This window comes from Ursus maritimus, unplaced genomic scaffold (genome assembly GCF_017311325.1).
Source record: "Ursus maritimus isolate PB19 unplaced genomic scaffold, ASM1731132v1 scaffold_23, whole genome shotgun sequence".
In the NCBI taxonomy this organism is placed as follows: domain Eukaryota; kingdom Metazoa; phylum Chordata; class Mammalia; order Carnivora; family Ursidae; genus Ursus; species Ursus maritimus.
The window spans coordinates 36,684,261-36,705,294 of NW_024424786.1; the positions used below are offsets into that span (position 1 = coordinate 36,684,261).

General features: G+C 44.7%; 1 protein-coding gene across 1 annotated transcript; it reads left to right on the forward strand.

Moving 5' to 3' along the window:
- The first annotated feature begins 3,103 nt into the window (after nucleotides 1-3,103).
- On the forward strand, nucleotides 3,104-16,774 carry LOC103678150 (membrane-spanning 4-domains subfamily A member 8). The gene is given in 7 exon segments (XM_008707462.1): nucleotides 3,104-3,322; nucleotides 10,913-10,930; nucleotides 10,933-11,037; nucleotides 13,608-13,667; nucleotides 14,705-14,824; nucleotides 16,041-16,154; nucleotides 16,339-16,774. Coding segments are annotated over 7 exon segments (741 nt in total). The 3' UTR covers nucleotides 16,444-16,774.
- The last annotated feature ends 4,260 nt before the right edge of the window (nucleotides 16,775-21,034 follow it).

Consider the following 21,034-nt stretch of genomic DNA (forward strand, 5'->3'; position numbering starts at 1 on the left):
AGATTTTCTGTCGTGTTCAGGACAGTCCCAGACAATGATGAATTGTCTCTCATGGCTTTTGAATGTCCCACCAGACATTCATGAAGAAGATAAACTTATTTATAATTATCTAAGCCCAGAACTTAATACCTTTCAGGCTTTATCCTATGTCAAAGTTCCCAGGAATGGAGCTGCAATGTACTTTGTTTTACTTGGGACTTCACGAAGAGTGACTAACCACGTGAAATAATAGAAGAAAAGGCCAGGCCACCTGTGGCGTTTAAGCCACCAGTAGGACACACCTGTATCAGCCTACATTTCTAACTGTCTCATGCAAACATGTCACAGAAGAGATCTAAGACATATTTAACATAAAATGAATCATCGAATTGGAAAAAACACATGAAGTACAGGGAGCTAATTTAATTTCGTTTAATTATTTTTAAAAAATAACAAAGGTTGTTCTCAAATTGGTTCATATTACTGCCATCTGTGGTGGTGAATTTTATGTGTCCACTTGAGTGGGCCACGGGAGGCCAAATGATGTTTATCTGGTTAAGCATCCCTGCTGGGTGTTTTGCAAGGGTGTTTCCAAATGAGAATGGCGTTCAAGGTGGTGAACTGCTACACCAACAGCTTCCCGATTGCGTCAGCATTCTCTTTGGCTCCCATAACTCTGCCCGCACTTCTGTAAGTAGTCCCTTCATTAATATACAATTAAACACTTTAAGATTGCCTTTTGTTTTCTTTTGAGACCCCATATGGTACAACAAGGCACAAAAGTATGAACAAAGATACACATAAGCCATCAGCATACCCAGAATGGGTAGGATCAGTGTAAGGAGACTGAATCTTTCATCTTTTTATTTTTTTAATTCCAGTATACTTAATATAAATATACGTAATATAATTCTATACTAGTTTCAGGTATACAAGATAGTGATTCAACAATTCTATACATTACTTAGTGCTCATGATGATGAGTATACTCTTCATCCCCTTCACCTGTTTCACCCACCCACCCCCCACCCCGGAGCTGCTTCCCTTCTGGCAACCACTAGTTCTCTATATTTGTATTCGTTCCTTTGTTTTGTTTCTTAAATTGCACACGTGAGTGAAATCATATAGTATTTGTCTTTCTCTGACTGACTTATTTCACTTAGTATTTATACCCCTAGATCCTATCCACGTTGTTGCAAATGGCAAGATTTCATTCCTTTTTATGAGTAATATTCCGTTGCATATATATACCACATCTTCATCCATCCACCTATGGACGGACAACTGGGCTGCCTCCATAGTTTGGCTATTGTAAAATAATGCTACAGTAAACGTAAAAGTGCACATATCTTTACGCATTAGTGTTTTCACTAATATCCCTAATATATAAAGGACTCTTGAAAATTGAAAGACAAAGGTCCAGAAATCTGATAGAAAAATGGGTAAAGACATGCAGATCGGCTTTTCCTCCTTATAACTTTCAAAGCCCTTCTCCCACAAAATGCTCTGCCACTCTCAGCCATACCCAAAATATGTCCTCCACCTCTCTCCTCCATCCTTTGCCCTCCATACCCTCTGCCTGCAATAATGTCCTTTCTGTTGACTATTTTACAGAGTTCTAGCCATCTCACGGACTTCATTTGTTCATTCAAAAAGCCTCGTTGAATGCCTATTATATGCCAGTAGGAATACAAAGGTGAATGTGATGGGCTAGTCCATCAAGATACTCACCGCCTCCTGCAGCAGTTCCTTTTCATTTTGCCTGTGCAATTCACATGAAATACACCTGGATACATCACAGGTGCTTTCTGATTTTCTATAGGCTCTGGCATAGATAAAAATAGACTTAAGTTCATTGCAACACTCACTTCACATGCTCTGACTCTCTTTTTCTCCTGCAGTTTTTTGATTTCAAAATTCCACCTTCTGTTCAAAGTCTTCCCTGTTTTCTTCAAATCCAGTAAATCAGTTTCTCTTCTTCTTTGGGGCCCCTTGTTTCTCTAACTGTAGCATTTATATCATCCCGTCTTGTGCTACAGCCATCTACATTACCCCAGAGTGCCCGGTTCATTCCGTGTCTCCCAGAGCATCAAGCACAACCCTTTCTTCTCCACATAGATGCCATTAAACACTTGCCCAGTTGAGTTGCATTTAATTGGCTCCTTGGCCAAAACAGGAAGCAAATATAGGTGGGGAAACTGAGCTCTAAGCAGTTGGTGACCTGGCCTGCACCTAGGAGAAAAGCGAAAAGGACTTTGGATCTTTCTGAACATATCAGCCAACCGAGCCTAGTTTGTTCATTCTTTCAGGAAATCAGGTTACCTACAACAAAGAATTGGGAACAGGAGCAAGAAAGCCTTAGTCGCTGGCAGAGCAAAGTGAGTATGTACAGTGTAATGTTTTCTATGAATAATAGAGGGAGGGTGGTAAGATTTTTCTGCCAAATGAGACATGATGAATCTGGGTATGGGGTGGAGCACGTGGCAGGGTTTATCGTACAAACTTTTTAAGTATCTGCTCCAAAAAATAAAAATTCTAAAAACTGGGTCAGAATTCGTCAGTAGCCTAGAAGATTGGACACCCAGTGAATATACCCTGCACTAGCGACCAGGCTTCTCCTGAGGAGGGTGATCTCCTTTCAACTAGTATTTATGTGACTGGGACCTGGGGGAATTCATGTCCACTCTCCCAGCCTCTGCTTCGTTTTCTAGAAATTGAGAGAACTGGACTCAATGTACCCCAAGAGCTTTTCCATATCTGAAGTTCTGTAATCAGATGGTATTACTATATGCAAAGTACCATGCTAAGCACTCTGAGGGATTCAAAAATGAGAAAGACACAGACTTTGCCTTCTGGCAGAGTTTAGCTTCTTCGAGCCTTCGTTTTCTCACCTGTAAAGCTGGTCCGGTGTGAAGACGAAAGGAGATGTGTTTGTAAAGCACTGACTGCCTGGCACTTCATAAGTGTCCCATAACTGGTACATGACAGTATCTCTAAAATGGGATTAATAAATGCATAAGTGGTTAAGATGCTCAAATGAGCTACTGGAGGCAGAAGTCCTTTCTCCATGTAAACATCAGTGCCTATGGGAGAGACGAGTCTATCACTTTTGTGTTTTAGCACCATGAATCCGATGGATCCAGCAGGACCCCTGGACAATTCCGTGTTTGTAGTGGCACCCCACAACAGCTATCCTGCGACCCAAGAAGGCATGTGTCAGGTGGCCCTGTATCCAAGCAACCAGCCCCAAGTACACCAACTTCCTGTGAACCCACGGGGTTTGAAGCCATCTGTGAGTGAGCAACCTGTCCGGAGAGCCTTGAAGGAAGGCAAAGCCTTGGGGGTAAGGGAGCTTTCACTCTGCAGGCCAGGGGTCACTGGCTGGAGTCAGACGGGGCGGTGGGGGGGGGGACCTTGGAAATACAGAAACTCCAAATCCAGAGAGCAGGGTTGGAGCTGACCCAGCCTTGCCAAATCAGGACCACCAGAAATCTCAGCTGTGCAACATCACCAGGGTCTCGGTAGGGGGCCTTTTATCTTCTGTCTTAGGCATTTAAAGAAAGAGGAAGAAAAGCAGCAACAACAACCAAAAAAAAGTGGTAAACTTGAATGTTGGTCCTTTTTTTTTTTATTCTATTTAAATTAAATCATCAGAATAGATAAGTCCACACAAAGAGAAAGTAGATTAACGGTTGGGGGTGGGGGTGTCATGGGGAGACCGAATGGAGGGAGGGTGAGAGGTAAAGGGCATGGGGTTACATTTTTTTATTCTTTATTTAAATTCAATTTAGTTAACATATGCTGTATTATTCGTTTCAGGAGTAGAGTTTAGAGATTCACCAGTTGCATATCACACCCAGTGCTCATGACATCACCTGCCCCCTTAATGCCCATCACCCAACTATCCCTTCCCCCACCACTCCCCTCCAGCGACCCTCAGTTTGTTCCCTAGAGTTAAGCACCTCTTATGGTTTGTCTCCCTCTCTTTTTTCATCTGACTTTATTTTTCCTTCCCTTCCTCTACGTTCATCTGTTTTGAATGTTGGTCCTGTCGCCAGTGTCCATGTTGATCCATGTGGCCTCTGGAAAAAAGGGGGCATACCAAACTTCAAGGTGGAGTCTAAACCCAGCGTGCTTGAATGGAATCTTTGGCCATTAGGGGGGAAAAGCATCTTAGACAACCAACGAAATAACAGTTCACGGTGGTTTTCCCCTGACAGGCTGTCCTGGACAGGACCAAGAGAGACCCATTTCATTGCATCGCTGAAAGATGACAATCACAGATTCCGACCCAGACAGCCTAAGCTCAGATCCTAGCTCCACCCCGACTTAGTGCTCATGGGAGTGTCATTGCATCCAGACTGTATGGAAGGCAATTTGTATCTTTCAAATTTGCAAAAACCCACTAATTCCATTTCTGAGCCTCTGTCCTGCCGATAGGCCTGTGCACACGAGAACTGTGATGTATACGAGCTTATTTACTGCAGCAGGCTTTGTGATGACAACAGAATGGAAACAAAGTACCCACCCATATAATACTGGCTAAATCAATGTATTTTTCCAAGGACAGAATGTAGGACAGCTCTAAAGAGAACAAGGTATCTTTGTGTGATGCTATGGACATAGCCCAAGACATATCTTTGATGGAAAGAAGAAAAGAGGGGCAGACACTGTGCACAGTCTGTTACGATTTGTACAAATTTAAGGAAATAATACATTTGCATTTGCTGCCATGTTTGTGTATATAACACGTGTATATACACATACCTAATACATCTACGTATATGTATACATACCCTTTGTGCAAGAGTATATCTGTGTTAGTTTCCTAGGACTGTCATAACAAAGTACCACAAACTGGGTGGCTTTACAACAACAGAAATTATCTCACAGTTCTGGAGGCCAAAAGTTCACAATGAAGTTGTCCGCAAGGCCGTGCTCCCGGTGAAGGCACTAGGGGAAGGTCTGTTCCAGGCCTTTCTTCCAACTTCTGGTATTTCCTTGGCTTGTGGCAGCACAACCCCAATCTTGGTACACATGGAATTCCCCTGTGTGCTTGTGTGTCTCTTCATGTCATTCTTTTGAAGGGACAGTGTCATATAGGATTAGGGACCCTCCCTACTCCGGTAATACCTCTAGTACCTAATTACAACTGCAACAACCCTATTTCCAAATAAGGTCAGATTATCAGGTACTGGGGGTTAGAATTTCAATATGTTAATTTGGTGGGGAAGGGGCAGACACAATTCAATCCATAAAAATATGCTAAAGAAATAATAGATGAACACAAAGATTTATCCACAAGCATGTTCATTACAGTATTATTTATAATATGAAAACACAAAAACAATCTTAGCTGTTCAGTATCTCTGTTCCAACTACTCCACAAAACATCACATGATGGAATCAGGCAGCCTTTTAAAAATGTGTTTGAAGAACACTTAATACCATGGGGATGTGTACCTGATAAAATATTAAGTTAAATATACAGAACCAGCTTGTGTTCCATCCCACCCCAGTGGCCATTTCATCCCCCACTTATTTTTTTTAATTCAATTAGTCAACATCATTAGTTTCAGACGTAGAGTTCAACAATACATCAGTTACGTATAACACCCAGTGCTCATCACATCACGTACCCTCCTTAATGCCTGTCGCCCAGTTGCCCCATCCACCCATCCACCTCCCCTCCAGCAGTCCTCAGTTTCTTTCCTATAGTTAAGAGTCTCTCATGGTTTATCTTCCTTTCTGATGACTTCCCATTCCTTTTTTCCCTCCCTTCCCCTATGATCGTCTGTGCTGTTTCTGATATTCCTCATACAAGTGAAACCATATGATAATTGTCTTTCTCTGATTGACTTATTTCGCTCAACATGATACCCTGCAGTTCCATCCACTTCAGTGCAAATGGTAAGATTTCATCCTTTCTGATGGCTGAGTAATAGTCCAGTGTGTGTGTGTGTGTGTGTGTGTGTGTGTGTGTGTGTGCGTGTGTGTGTGTGTATATAACATATCTTCTTTATCCATTCATGTGTCGATGGACATCTGGGCTGTTTCCATAGTTTGGCTATTGTGGACATTGCTGCTTTAAACATTGGGGTGCAAGTGCCCCTTCAGATCACTACATTTGTATCTTTGGGGTAAAAACCTAGTAGGGCTATTACTGGGTCATACAGTAGTTCTATTTTTAACTTCTTGAGGAAACTCCATACTGTTTTCCAGAGTGGCTGTACCAGCTTGCATTCCCACCAACAATGTAGAAGGGTTCCCCCTTCTCCACATCCTCGCCAACATCTGTCATCTCCTGACGTATTAATTTTAGCCTTTCTGACCAGTGAGAGGTGGTATCTCATTGTGGTTTCAATTTGTATTTCCCTGACGCCAAGTGACGTGGCACATTTTTTCATGTCTCTATTGGCCATTTGGATGTCTTCTTTGAAGAAATGTCTGCTCATGTCTTCTGCCCATTTCTTGACAGGATTATTTGGTATTTTGGGTGTTGGGTTTGAGAAGTTCCTTATAGATCTTGGATGCTAGCCCTTTATCTGATATGTCATTTGCAAATGTCTCCTCCCATTCAGTAGGTTGCCTTTTAGTTTTTTGACTGTTTCCTTAGCTGTGCAGAAGCTTTTTATTTTAATGAAGTCCCAATAGTTCATTTTTGTCTTTGTTTCCCTTGCCTTTGGAGAGGTGTCTAGCAAGAAGTTGCTGTGGGCAAGGTCAAAGAGGTTGCTGTCCGTGTTCTCCTCTAGGATTTTGATGGATTCCTGTCTCACATTTAGGTCTTTCATCCATTTTGAGTTTATTTTTGTGTGTGGTGTAACAAAATGGTCCAGTTTCATTCTTCTACGTGTGGCTGTCCAATTTTCCCAGCACCATCTGTTAAAGAGACTATCCTTTTTCCACTAAATATTCTTTCCTGCTTTGTCAAAGATTAGTTGACCACAGAGTTGAGGGCCCATTTCCGGGTTCTCTATTCTGTTGCATTGATCTGTGTGTCTGTTTTTGTGCCAGTACCATACTGTCTTGAGGATTACAGCTTTGTGTTTTGTTTGGTTAGGTTTGGTTTTTTTCAATTTTTTATTTTTTATTATTATGTTCAATTAGCCAACATATAGTACATCATTAGTTTTTGATGTAGTGTTCAACGATTCCTTAGTTGGGGTAAATGGGTGAGGGTATTAAGGAGGACACGTGTTCTGATAAGCACTGGATGTTATATAACTGAGGATCACAGCTTTGTAATACAGCTTGAAGTCTGTCATTGTGTTGCCACCAGCTTTGGTTTTCTTTTTCAACATTCCCCTGGCTATTGGGGGTCTTTTCTGTTTCCATACAAATTTTAGGATTGTTTGCTCCAGCTCTGTGAAAAATGTCGATGGTATTTTGATAGGGATGGCATTGAAAGTGTAGATTGCTCTGGGTAGCATAGACATTTTAACAATGTTTATTCTTCCAATCCATGAGTGTGGAATGTTTTTCCATCTCTTTGTGTCTTCCTCATTTTCTTTCCTAAGTGTTCTATAGTTTCTAGACTATAGATCCTTTACCTCTTTGGTTTGGTTTATTCCTAGGTATCTTATGGTCTGTGGTACAACTATAAATTGGATTGATTCCTTAATTTCTCTTTCTTTAGTCACATTGTTAGTGTATAGAAGTGCAGCTGACTTCTGTGCATTGATTTTATATCCTGTGACTTTGCTGAATTCCTGTATGAGTTCTAGCAATTCTGGGGTGGAGTCTTTTGGGTTTTCCACATAAAGCAGAGTGATTGACTTCTTCTTTGTCAATTCAAATATGTTTTATTTCTTTTTGTTGTCTGATTGCTGAGGTTGGGACTTCTAGTACTATGTTGAACAATAGTGGTGAGAATGGGCATCCCTGTCCTGTTCCTGACCTTAGGGGAGAAACTCTCAGTTTTTCCCCATTGAGGAAGATATTTTCTGTGGGCTTTTCATAGATGGCTTTTTTGTTATTGAGGTATGTTCCCCCTATGCCTACACTGTGGAGAGTTTTAATCAAGAAAGGATGCTATATTTTGTCAAATGCTTTTTCTGCATCGAGAGGATCGTATGGTTCTTGTCCTTTCTTTTCTTAATGTGATGTATCACGTTGATTGATATGCAGATGTTGAACCAGCCTTGCAGCCCAGGAATAAATCCCACTTGGTCGTGGTGAATAATCCTTTTAAAGCACTGCTGGATCCTATCGGCTAGTATCTTGGTGAGAATTTTGGCATCCATGTTCATCAGGGATATTGGTCTGTAATTATCCTTTTTAGGGGGGTTTTGTTTGGGGATCAAGGTAATGTTGGCCCCATAGAATGAGTTTGGAAGTTTTCCTTCCATTTCTATGTTTTCAAACAGCTTCAGAAGAATAGGTATTAGTTATTCTTTAAATATTTGGTAGAATTCCCCTAGGAAGACTTCCACCCCTGGACTCTTGTATGGTGGGAGAGTTTTGATTACTGACTCAATTTCTTTACTTCTTATGGGTCTGTTCAGGTTTTCTATTTCTTCCTGTTTCAGTTTTGGTAGTTTATAGGTTTCTAGGAATTCATCCATTTCTTCCAGATTGCCTAATTTGTTGGCATGTAGTTGCTCATAGTATGTTCTTATAATTGTTTGTATTTCCTTGGTGTTGGTCGCGATCTCTCCTCTTTCATTCATGATTTTATTAATTTGGGTCCTTTCTCTTTTCTTTTTGATAAGTCCGGCTATGGGTTTATTGATCTTATTAATTCTTTCAAAGAATCAGCTTCTAGTTTCATTGATCTGATCCACTGTTCTTTTGGTTTCTATTTCATTGATTTCTGCTCTTATCTTTATTATTTCTATTCTCCTGCTTGGTTTAGGCTTTCTTTGCTGTTCTTTCTCCAGCTCCTTTAGGTGTAAGATTAGCTTGTGTATTTAAGACTTTTCTAATTTCTTGAGAAAGACTTGTATTGCTATACACTTCCCTCTTAGGACTGCCTTTGCTGCATCCCAAAGGTTTTGAACAATTGTGTTTTCATTTCCATTTGTTTCCATGAATTTTTTTAATTCTTTAATTTCCTGGTTGACCCATTCATTCTTTAGTAGGATGCTCTTTAACCTCCAAATATTTGCGTTCCTTCTAAATTTCCTCTTGTGATTGAATTCAAATTTCGAAGCGTTGTGGTCTGAAAATATGCAGGGAATAATCCCAATCTTTTCTTTTGTGGCAGAGTATTACCTCCGGTTCTTTCTGTTATTGTGAATTTCTCCCTGTAGGAATTTGTCCAGAGAAGAATAGATGAACAAGGGAACAAAATTAAAAATATCAACCATGACCCCAGTGAAATACACACTAGACATAGAGGTCAGAAACCAAAAAAGAAAAGAAAGAAGGGGAGGAGAGAATATAATCTCACAGCTGGACAAAACAGGGTGATCTACTTGGTCCTGGGTGTATGTTGGTCTGTTAGAAGACACTAAATCCCAAAATTGTAAAGAAAGCAAAACTTATATATATACAAAAATAAAATTGAATACAGTGAAAGAAAGCCAAAAATGAAGAATATATCTATAAAATGTAAATGTAGAAATGAAAATTAAAGACTTAAAAACAAAGAGTCGATAGAATTAGAATCTAGTTGAAAAAGAAAACAGGCCAAAAGAAAAAGAACATTTTAAACTGAAAGACTAAAGACTCATGAGGGAAAAAAACCCTCAAATTCTATATACTACTCTCCCCTAGCACAGGAGTTTTTCCGTTCTGTGTGTTCCATAAACTTGGTATTCCCCGGAGATCCTGCTGGTGTTCTGGGGGCGGGGCCTGTGCACTGACTCTCAGGCGTCTTCACCTGGGCAGAGTTGCACCACCCCTTGCCAGGGGCCCGGGCTCAGTGTAAGCTGCTTGAGGTTGCTCTATGTGGCTTTTGTTCCCTGAAGGTTTTTCATGCTGCTTTAGAGGATGAAAAAAAAAGTAAAAGTGGCAGTGCCCCAATCTCCAGCCCTGGAGCTGAACGATCACTGCCTCACTCTTCGGGACAACCTCAGTGAAAAACAGTCAGGCCCTTTTGTGTGTGCGCCAAGCTCCATAGACTCCTGCAGAGCACACCTGCACCAATCCTCCTAGGGGAGGGAGGGCGTCTCACTGGGGCCCTGCTGCTTTCTGGGCCCCGGCGTGGAGAGCAGTCGCCCAATCAGGCCGTCGTTCGAGGTTTATGGCAACACGAGCTGAGAGGCCACTCGGGGCCTCGCTGATTGTAGCCAGCTTCCCGCTGCAATGCTTGGGAACTCTGCCACACTCAGGTACCCCCACTCTTTCTGTTACCCTGGGGATCCTGAGACCACACTGTCCCACCTCGGATGCTGCCCTGCTTCGTCACTTGAGCACCTTTCAGGCAGGGATGTCCCTCACAAAAGCAGACTTCTAAAAGTTCTGATTCTGTGTTCCACTGCAATATCGCTTTCCCATAGCCAGCTTACACAGGCTCCCTCCTCCCGCGGTTTATCTTCTGGTAGATCCCCTCAGATTCACTTCTCCGCACCTCCTACCTTGCAAAGAGTGGTCGCTTTTCTATTTGTAGAATTGAAGCAATTCTTTTCTTAGATCTCAGGTCGAATTCACAGGTTCAGAATGATTCGATAGATGTCTAGCTGAATTCACAGGAGATGAAACACAGGTCCCCCACTTTTCCATCTTCCCTCTCCCTCTCCCTCCCAGAACCATCTTGTGTTATTGATACATACACTTGAAAAGAATAATGGAAGGTTATACATCAAAATGTAAGTGGGATGCTTTCTCTGAGTAGAAGGTAACTGTGGGAAGTTTTTATTTCATTTTTATATTTTCATATTACTTTTTAGACCAGGAACACAAAAGATTTATTCAAATAAAAAGGAGGCACAAAGGGGAGGCAGGATCCAGCCTCAGAAACAAGGGCTTCAGCTTGTGGCTCTCCTGACAGGGCATCCAGATCCTGATTTTGGCCTGATACACATCGGCCTCGGTTCCATCATGGCCACCGTCCTCTCCGGGAACTATATAGCTGTCTCACTCTATGGAGGCTTTCCCTTCTGGGGAGGCATCTGGGTAAGTCATGTGAGTCACCCCACCCCACAAGCGAGTTCTCAGAAAGTGCCAGCACACTCAGGGCCACCTTGTCAGGTTGTGTGGCTTGCACCCTGCAGCAGGTTCCCAGCTAAGGGAATACGCGGGGTATGAATCCCACCCAGGGCTTGCTTACCAGGCATGTTAGTTTGCTAGGTCTGCTGCGACAAACAGCACAGACTAGGTGGCCTACCCAACGTAAATGCATTCTCTCACCGTTCGGAGGCTGGAAGTCCAAGATCAAGGTGTCACCAGGGTTGTTTCTTCTGAGGCCTCTCTCCTTGGCTTGCAGATGGCCGCCTTCTCCCTGTGTCTTCACATGGTCTCAATGTGTCTGTGTCCCAATCCCCTCTTCCCATAAGGACACCAGTCATGTTGGATTAGGGCCACCCTAATGATCTCACTGAGACTTAGTCACCTCTTTAAAGGCCCCATCTCCAAATAGAGTCACATTCTGAGGTACTGGGGGGTTAGGACTTCAAAAGATGAATTTTGAGGGGACACAATTCAGCCATAAAACCAAGTGAGAGCCCTACAAGGTGCCATTCACCAGAGGGGGCACATTTTCTAATTGGCTCACCCCACAGGTCAGGGAACTCTCTTCTCACTCATCAACCCAGGGGTGGCCCCTTTTTCCAGTTCATACGACAATGCCGATGTGTAAAAAGGTATATTGGTAATAGCCTTCAAGTGTTGTTCAACATATGCCCACGGCCTAAGCTCCAGGAGAACACTTCCACCAATGGTTGAGAGTAGCTGCCCAGACACAGAACAGTCATTAAGCAACGGGCACGCAACCTGGGGTCCACAGATGGGTTTCAGAGTCCCCATTTTGGCAAAATATTTGGTATGATAGATGTGTATTCGTTTTCCTGGAAAAGTCCATAGCTTTCATAGATTCTCGGAGTGATCTGTGACTCCATAAAAGGTTAAAAACCACAGATCCTTTCTCTTCTCCAATTTACTGCCTTTTTTTTTTAAGATTTTATTTATTTATTCGACAAAGATAAAGACAGCCAGCGAGAGAGGGAACACAAGCAGGGGGAGTGGGAGAGGAAGAAGCAGGCTCCTAGCAGAAGAGCCTGATGTGGGGCTCGATCCCAGAACGCCGGGATCACACCCTGAGCCGAAGGCAGACGCTTAACCTCTGTGCCACCCAGGTGCCCCCAATTTACTGCCTTTTTGATTCTTTTGCGTTCTCCCTAGCATCCTCTCAGCTACACACACACACACACACACACACACACACACACACACACACACACTCCTTCCTTCTCTTCCCTGTCCTCCCTCCCACCTCCTTTTTCTCTCTGCTATTACACAGTCTTTGTCTCTGGACTCACGCACCTATCTATGATTCAAATGCAACTTTTCTCACAAATTGCAAAACTCTAGAGGAACCTAGATAATCAAAGTCCGCCCTTATGCCATGACATTTAAATAAAATCGCCTAGTGTTATCCCCCACCCTCATACCCACACAACACCTGCAAAATGGCAGGGCTCATGTTCTTTGGAGGATCTTTCTCTGAGTACCTGCTCTTTCTTGTATCCATCTGGGTCTCATTTTCTGAGGCTGTGGTCCGCTCTCTGCTTTGCATGGACCCAGACTTGGAACTCAGCCCCTATTCCTCTCCCCCAGCCTTGTGTCTGTAAAACCCACTTTAATGGAGTTTGGGGCAATGGAGAGGCTAACACCATGGCCACAGAATGGCTTGCTATTGAGCAATGGATGCTACTGAGTACTTTTAAGGGCCTGACAATTGCCCTGGCATCTTCCCTTCTACCAGGCTGATCAGCTCTCATGACCACACCCCCTCCTTTATATCTGCAGGGCAGTTTTGTTCTTGGTTGCCTTTTTGACTCCAGGACTGCGTATTTCCTAAAGATCATTAATGTCCTCTTCCAAAACAAAGGCCTATCTCCTTTGGCACCTTAAAAGGACCCAAAGGGACCTCAGAAGGCCAGCCCATTGTTCCCTTCCCTCCCCATCTCTATAAACAGAAGGGTGTAAGAATGAGATTTATTTTTCCATATATAGGAAAAAGTACCATTCCCTTTAAAGGCATAGGAAGCTAGAGTAACTTTTCACTATAAACCATTTCCCCCCCCCCATGGCACATGCATCTACCCTGAGTGGGAGGGTGTGTGGGGTAAAGATTAGGAACATAGGGTCTGGGGGCTCCTGGGTGGGTCAGTCGGTTAAGCGTCTGCCTTCAGCTCAGGTCATGATCTCAGCATCCTGGGATCTAGCCCCACATTGGGCTCCCTGCTCAGCAGGCAGTCTGCTTCTACCTCCCCTTTCCTTCCTCTTTTCTTTCCCTCCCTTTTACCCTCCCTTCCTTCCTCCCTCCCTCCCTCCCTTCCTTCCTTCCTTCCTTCCTTCCTTCCTTCCTTCCTTCCTTCCTTCCTTCCTTCCTCCCATGTTGACTTGGAGGCCCCAGCACAGGAACCTAGTGTGTATGAGAGAATGTGTGTGACCAGAATCTTGGAAGCTGGAAGATGGGACCCTAACCGGGGGCCTCTTTCTAAATCCCCTCTCTTCTGTGCCAGTTCATCGTTTCAGGATCCCTCTCAGTGTCAGCAGAAAATCAGCCAAAGTCTTCTTGCCTGGTAAGTCACCTCCTGACACAGGTTCTGCCAGCAGAGACCTATAGGAGACACTCTCTGGGGAAAAGAGGGTTAGCACACAACCCCTCCCTCACCCGTGCACGTACATCTAACCAGACGTGGGGCGCTGACACACGCGCTCACTCATAGTCACATGCAGGACCACGTGCACCTGGCCAGAGTCATGGTAGGAAGGAGTCCAGAGGATTCTGGGGAGGGAAGGGCAATGCAGCCACCTGAGTTAAGGCAGAGTCAGAACAGTGTCCCTAAGAGGTGCCTACAGGAGGAGACACAAAGCTCCTGGGGGCCCAGGCTCCACTCCAGCAGAGCAGTTATTGACAGTGCCTGTGGCACACAGAGCAGGCCTCCAGCCAGTTCTGCAGGGAAGCCACCTGCTTCCCTAAGGACTCCAACCAGGTGAGCTCTGCCAATCACATGAACAAGATTCCCTAGCAATAGACGAAGAAAGTACCTTTGTTTCTCTCACAAGCAGGTTGTCTAAGGTGAAGGGCCTCAGGATGGCCAGGTCCCTATATCACATGAGATCTATTGGAAAATCTCCAAAAGGAAGCTCAAAATTCTGCACAGTCTTTCTGCACATGGCCCAGAATCATGGAGGATCAGAGCTTGTCATACCCCAAGACACAGGGGCAGCGCTTCCCACCTATCTCATATGGGATAAGCAGGTTGATTGAGTGTTTCCTGAAGATTCGTCCTAGGGACACTTGTCCCATAAGATACTCTGTGAAGATGACTAGGTAAACTTGGGGAAACCTCTATTTAGTAGTCTTCTCTCTGGAAGATCCATAATCCTTGTGAAAGGCTCTGACAAGTCCTATAGCAAAGACCTATTTAACTTTGTTCAGCCCAGCTTTTTCTCAAAGTTGATTTACCCGCACACTTTTTTGCACAGAACACCTCTTTCCTTGCTACAGAACAAAGGTTCTAGGGATTCACATTAAGAAGCACTTGTTGAATCTCTGTTCATCTCAGCCACAATAATTTCCCTCTCCCACCCTGACCCTCTGTGTCTTCTTCAGCTGAATGGCAGCTTGGGCTTGACCATCGTCAGTGCAATCTGTTCTGCGGTTGGAATCATACTCTTCATCATGGATATGAGTCTTGCCCCCACTTATGCCAATTCTATCTATCGGGGTGTGGTGAGTACCCCTCTGAACCAATGCTCCTCTGAGTTCTGATTTAGCTAGGTTTACAAAATTGTTAGAAGGCCCAAAACCAAGCTTCTTCACCCAGCACTGTAGGAAAGAATCAGAACAGTGTGTAAAGTCCCTGACCTATAGCTTTACTGCTGTGTTACTTTAAGCATGTGACTTTTCTTAGTTTCTACCTTTATAAAACAGTACCTACCTTTTGACGTTATTGGCAGAATTAAATGCAATTATAACACACACGTGCCTCCAGCTGCACCCCTGCTCACATTCTCACCTTCCTGCCCGTGACTATGGAGAAGGGGTCAGCAAAGGTTTTCTGTAAATGGCCAGAAAATAAATATTCAAGGCTTTGCAGTCCCTCTGGCTTCTGTTGCAACTACTCAACCTATCCTGTAGTGGGAAAGCAGCCATCGAAAATACATAAGCAATGAGCATAGCTGTGTTCTGATAAAGCTTTATTTACAAAAATAGGCAGCAGCCAGGATTTGGCCCATGGACCATAATGTACCAACCTGTGCTGACCAATAGAAATATAATGTGAGTTGCATGTCTGATTTTAAATTTTCTAGTCACCACTTTAAAAAAAAGAAGAAAAAGAAACAAGTGAAATTGATTTTAATAATATATTTTATTTAACCCAATATATCCAAAATCTCATTTCAACATGTAATCCGTGTAAAAAAAATTATCAGTTTGATAATCTGGGGTACTCGGTCTTTGAAATCCGGCGTGCATCATGCACATCTCGCTTTGGGACTAGCCACCTCCCAAACGCCCAACAGCCACACGAGACTCACGACTCTGGCACTGACAAGTGAGTGGAGCTACAGACAAGTCCTTGTAGACTCGGTCCCTCCATCTGCCCTGCAGCCCATCCTCTCATTCCCAGTCACGTGATCAAGATGTTTTCCTAAAGGATGGCTACCCTTCCCCTTGGAGGCGTACCCGCAGCAAGTGTTAAAGTAACAATTCACTGTATGGTGACTAACATAATATAATTTAAAAATATTAGTATTTAAAAAAAGAGTCGTTAAAAAAGTAACAATTCTTTTGCAAACCTACTTGACCCTCACAAAAACCCGGTAAGACAAGGTTGGGGGACTTCCTCAAAGTCATAGAGACAGTCCACTGCAGAGCCACACTCGGAGCCAGACCTCGGACGCCTGGACCAGCACCCCTGCCGTCCCGCCCGCTCTGGTTGCAGCCCCCTGGCCTGGCTACTTCCGGCGTGCTGCTCGTCTTCTGCCTCCCGGAGTTCTGTATGGCATGCGCATCTCCCCACTTTGGCTGTCAACTGGTCTGCTGTCCACACAACTACGTGAGTCCAGGGGCTCCTCCGTGGGTGGGAAGATGCCCCAAAGAGGGTGGAAACTAGAGGGGTCTCCATGCTTCCTTTCCTTCTCAGGAGCGGGAGAAGTCTCGCAGGGTGTAAAGGCCTCCATGCCTGGCTGGTCCTACTTGTACCCTTACTAGTGCACCTCCCGTGCACCCGTGTTTCCCAGGTGGGCGTGGTCCCCCCGAATGTCTGTGTGGCAAACCCAGGGGTCATCCCAGAACCAGTGAACTTGCCACCAACTTATTCCAACGAGGTTCAGGGCTCCAGATAAGCAAAGCCAAAGCTTCTAGAAGCATCTTTCAAAGAGACCAAAAGAAGACCTCCCCTTTCTGGGCTTCTGAAACCCAGGATCCCCCTTGCTTGACAATCTAAGGGAAATGTTTCTCTAACTGCATGCATCCTGACTTCATTCAGTTCAGCATGGTAAATTGTGCGGTTCCTCTTTTAAAAAGGAGGCAGAAATTTAAAGTGGTTTTTAACAAAGAGATCCTCCCTAGGACATTCACGCCTGGGGCCTTGTGTGCTTACCTGTATGAGCTCATGGGTTGGAAGAGCCAATGTCTAGACAACCCAACCTTCATTCTGTCTTTTTTTTTTTTTTTTTTTTTTGGCTGGTTTTTTTGTTTTGTTTTGTTTTGCTTTGCTTTTATTAAGCTCATTTAACCAACATATAGTACATCTTTAGTTTTTGATGTAGCGTTCAATGATTCGTTAGTTGCGTATAACACCCAGTGCTCATTCTTTCAATCATTCATTCATTGATTAAATATGTACTGAACATTTGATATGTTCAAGAAAGGTTAACATTGGGGAACACAAACAAAGTTCCTGACCTCAAGGAGCTTCTGGCCTCACAGAACAATTACGCAAGCAATCTTCTCTCACACGGGGCAGAATGTGGGGACTCACAGAGAGAGAACAAAGAGGGCCGTGATTTATTCTGGCAGTGATGGGGAAAGCAGAGAACAAGGCTGGTTGAGGAAGCAACATTTGAGTGGGGCGTTAAAGAGGGTTTTTTAGTGCCATAAGGAACCACACTGTTGGAGAGATCTTGGGAAAAGAGTGAGTTATCCACTACCATGATTAATCCTTTTATATGCTGTTACCACTGACGCAGCAGTACTTGTGAATAAACGTTGTCTTCAGACAAGGTACCTCCCAGAGTTATGAGGCTAACATATCTTTATTCATAAAAGAATAGAGACTAATTCAAAGAGAAATGACAATATCTGTAACTTCTAGATCTACCCACAGTAATTTAAATAGTTACACATAACGGCAGTTGGCTTTGAAAAGGTTGTATCCCTGCAGATAACAGCAGTGATCTCTGGCATCCACTTGCCATGAAATTTCCCTTTGCTACAGAAGCCCTGCAAGGATTGTTGTTGCTGTTGTTGTCGCTAAATACAGAACATGATTGGAACATCTTGGAAATATTTTTAGCCTCTGACTTTATCCAGGAAGTTTCTTCTAAATGGCTTGCGGTTTAGAGTTCCATCTCCTGCACCTGCATCTTCTCTGACCGGGGGTCCTATGGACGCGCACCAACAACTCAGGAATGGCTGAGGCTCCAAGACCACGGGTGGGTTTTCATTTGCTAGAACTGAACAGGTCTTAGGAAAGAAATCATGGACAATAAAAATGTAATATGGGGCATGTCATATCCTGGCTTCAGACCAGCTCTTCACCCATCTGTTCTGTAAGCTGAGATGTTAGTCCTTTGGGCTCCGCAAAAGGAACTGGCCTGGTTGGACCACTCTCGAAGGTCTGGATGGGCAGAGCAAGTCTGACCTTCCTTCCACCCTCTTCCTTCCTGCTGCGTCTCACTGCTCCATCTGATTCCATACCTTCTCACTCCACAGAATTCAAACCCTCGACTATGATCTCCCACTTGGTTCTCACAGTCTCCTTCCCGACTTCTCCAACCTGTGAGTTAACGCAGACACTCCAGATGGGTCTCACCTCCCACAGTGCAGGTCATCTTGGAGAGTGCATCTTCTTGCACACCTGGTGCTTCACTGGATAGGTGGCACCTGCCACTGCCTTGCCACCTGAAATCACTCGGGGGCTTGTTGGAACAGAGTTCCTTTCCTATCCCACCACCTGCCCTATCAGTCCTGGGTGCTAGACCGCTCGTTCCAGATGGCCCCTTCCCCAGCCAGAAGTGACAGCTCACGGCCTCCTGTGGGCAGCAAGGTTTGTCCTTGCTCTGTACCATTCCACAAGCTGGTCATCTGCACGACTCCGCTCACTCCCAGCCTCCCCGAAACAGTGGGGCATAGACACTGGAAAAGACCTTGGAGGTTTAGCACCATCACAGCCAGGAGCCCAAGCAGGACTGGAACCAGAACCCAGATGGCCCATCCAAGGCTCTTTGCAGAAGCAGGGACACATCAGAGGAAAATAGGGTGATTACAGTCAGAGACACTGTACCTGCCTCCTGAGCTGCCACCACACTCCTGGCTTTCTCCCCCAACTCCCCTATCCAATGACGATTTTGCTGTCCCCCAAATCACCAATACCCTCCTGTTTCCATCCTTATCTTACTTGACCTTTGTAGGATTTAACCCAACAAACCACTGTCTCCTTAAAACAGTAGGCTAGTTCTGGGGCGCCTGGGTGGCTCAGTCGTTGAGCGTCTGCCTTCGGCTCAGGGCATGATCCCGGCGTTATGGGATTGAGCCCCACATCAGGCTCCTCTGCTGGAAGCCTGCTTCTTCCTCTCCCACTCCCCCTGCTTGTGTTCCCTCTCTCACTGGCTCTCTCTCTCTCTCTGTCAAATGAATAAATAAAATCTTTAAAAAAAAAAACAACAGTAGGCTAGTTCTGCACCAGCTTCTCCAGATGCCCTCCTCATTCTCCTGGATGAGTTCCTCTCTCTCCTCTTCGGCCTTGAGCATTGCTCTCCAATATGGCACTGCCCTCGGCCCCTTTTCTCAGCCCAGGTACTCAAGCTCATCTCCTGGGAACCTGAGATTCAAATCTCAAGGGAGATGGAGATTCAAATATGCCGATCAGTGCATGAAAGTGGTATAAAGTGTTTATACTGCTTTCCAGTCAGGCCTTGAGTCCCACAGTTCATCATTCCCCAGTTGGGGATTTCTTATGAAAAAGGTCATTCTATTTCCTAGTTGATACGCCTGCCCCCATCTCCCCCATGGGCAAGTTCGATTGCCACTTCCACAGGGAAGCTGTCTTAGGTTCCCATGGCCAGAAGCATCCAAGGAAAAGCAGGCCTGTGGTGGAGCAAGAGGGAAGTGTACGATGTGACCTGGCAGTGATGATGTTCAGGGTTTCACCTTGAGGGATCTTGACTGAAAAAAAATCTGATTTTTGTGTTATACTTGAAAAAGAAATAGAAGTGTGGCTATGTGTGCCAGTAGCGACTTCACACTTGCACCACTTACACCTCCTCCGACCTCCCTAAGAACTTTGGGACATTCCATTCGGGAGGGATGCTCAGCCTTTGGAAGGGGCATTACAATGTCAGTAGGTGTGTCGTGTCGAGGAAAGACCTGTTTCCCAGGACCCCAGCCCCAGTGTCATGCTATAGCCCATACTTCCCTGACTTTTCCTTCCCAGGACTCCTACTGCCCACAGTTTACAGCCTTCATACGGAGTCGGTCTTCCTGGGTACAGACCCATCTTCAACTGCTCCTAGCTCTCTTGCCAGGCTCAGGATAAGACTTAGCACATAGCAGCTGTCACTGAACACTTCCTAGAATGAAAAGTATCCTCTTGCTTCCAGAAAAGAATCCTTTACATACCGGCTCACTCAATCATCCAGTGATAGGAAGTACCTATTGTATGCCAGGTGCTGGGTGCACGGTGGTGATCGGAGCAGATGCAGTTCCTGCCGTCCTGGAGAGCTCATGCCTGAGTGCGTGACAGGCGAGTCACAGGATCAGTTAAGTGATGAAAGTGAAGGGGAAGAGGGCAGAGTTTCTGAATGGAAGACCCCTCTAAAAAGAAGATGTGAAGAATAAGAATAACTAGCCACACAGAAAATGCAGTAAAAACCAAACAAGGCAGAGTGAAGAAGCCGTGCAAAGCCATCCATGTGGGAAAGAGCTTGGAGTGTCCAGGGAACTGGAAAGAAAGCCAGTGCAGCTGGAATCTAGTGAGGGAGATGGAGACTGTCTCAAGAAGGGGCTGGAAAAGCAGGCAGGGGCCGCAGAGGGCATTGGATTTTATTCTAGGGCTAAAAGTCATTTGGTGGCTTTATGCAGGAGAGTGATGTAATGCAGTTTACAGTTTGAAAGATCATTCTGTCTGCTTTGTAGGGAAGGGACAGGAGAAGGGTGAAGGCAGGAAGCAGGGGGCCCCAGAGGAGATTTAGTGATACTCCAGGACAGGGGCTGGCAAACTAAGGCTGGTGGACCGGCCATATCTTGCCCGCCACTTGTTTTTGTAAATAAAGTTTTATTGAAACACGGCCGGGCCCATTTGTTTCCTGGTGGCTTCTGTGCTACAACAGCAGGGTTCAGTAGCAGGACAGAGACCATACAGCCTGAAAAGCCTAAAATACTTGCCATCTGGTCCTTGGCAGAGAAGTGTGCTGACCCTAGAGATAGATGATGACGACGATGGTGGTGGTGGTGATGATGATACAGTTATTGTCCTTTGTGTACCGGAATCACGATGTTCCAAGCTATTCACTCACGGTGGGAAAGATTTGGCTACGACCCACTTACCTTCTCTTGCCCTTAGTAATTAGACTCTTCCAATGAAATCAGTTAAGATGGGAGCTGTAAGCACGTGACCACAGTTAGGGGAAGTGCACGGGGAGATAGGTTCCCATTAACAATCCACTGAATGCCCGGACTAGGTAGTGACAGTGGAGACCAGAAGCGGGTTTGAGA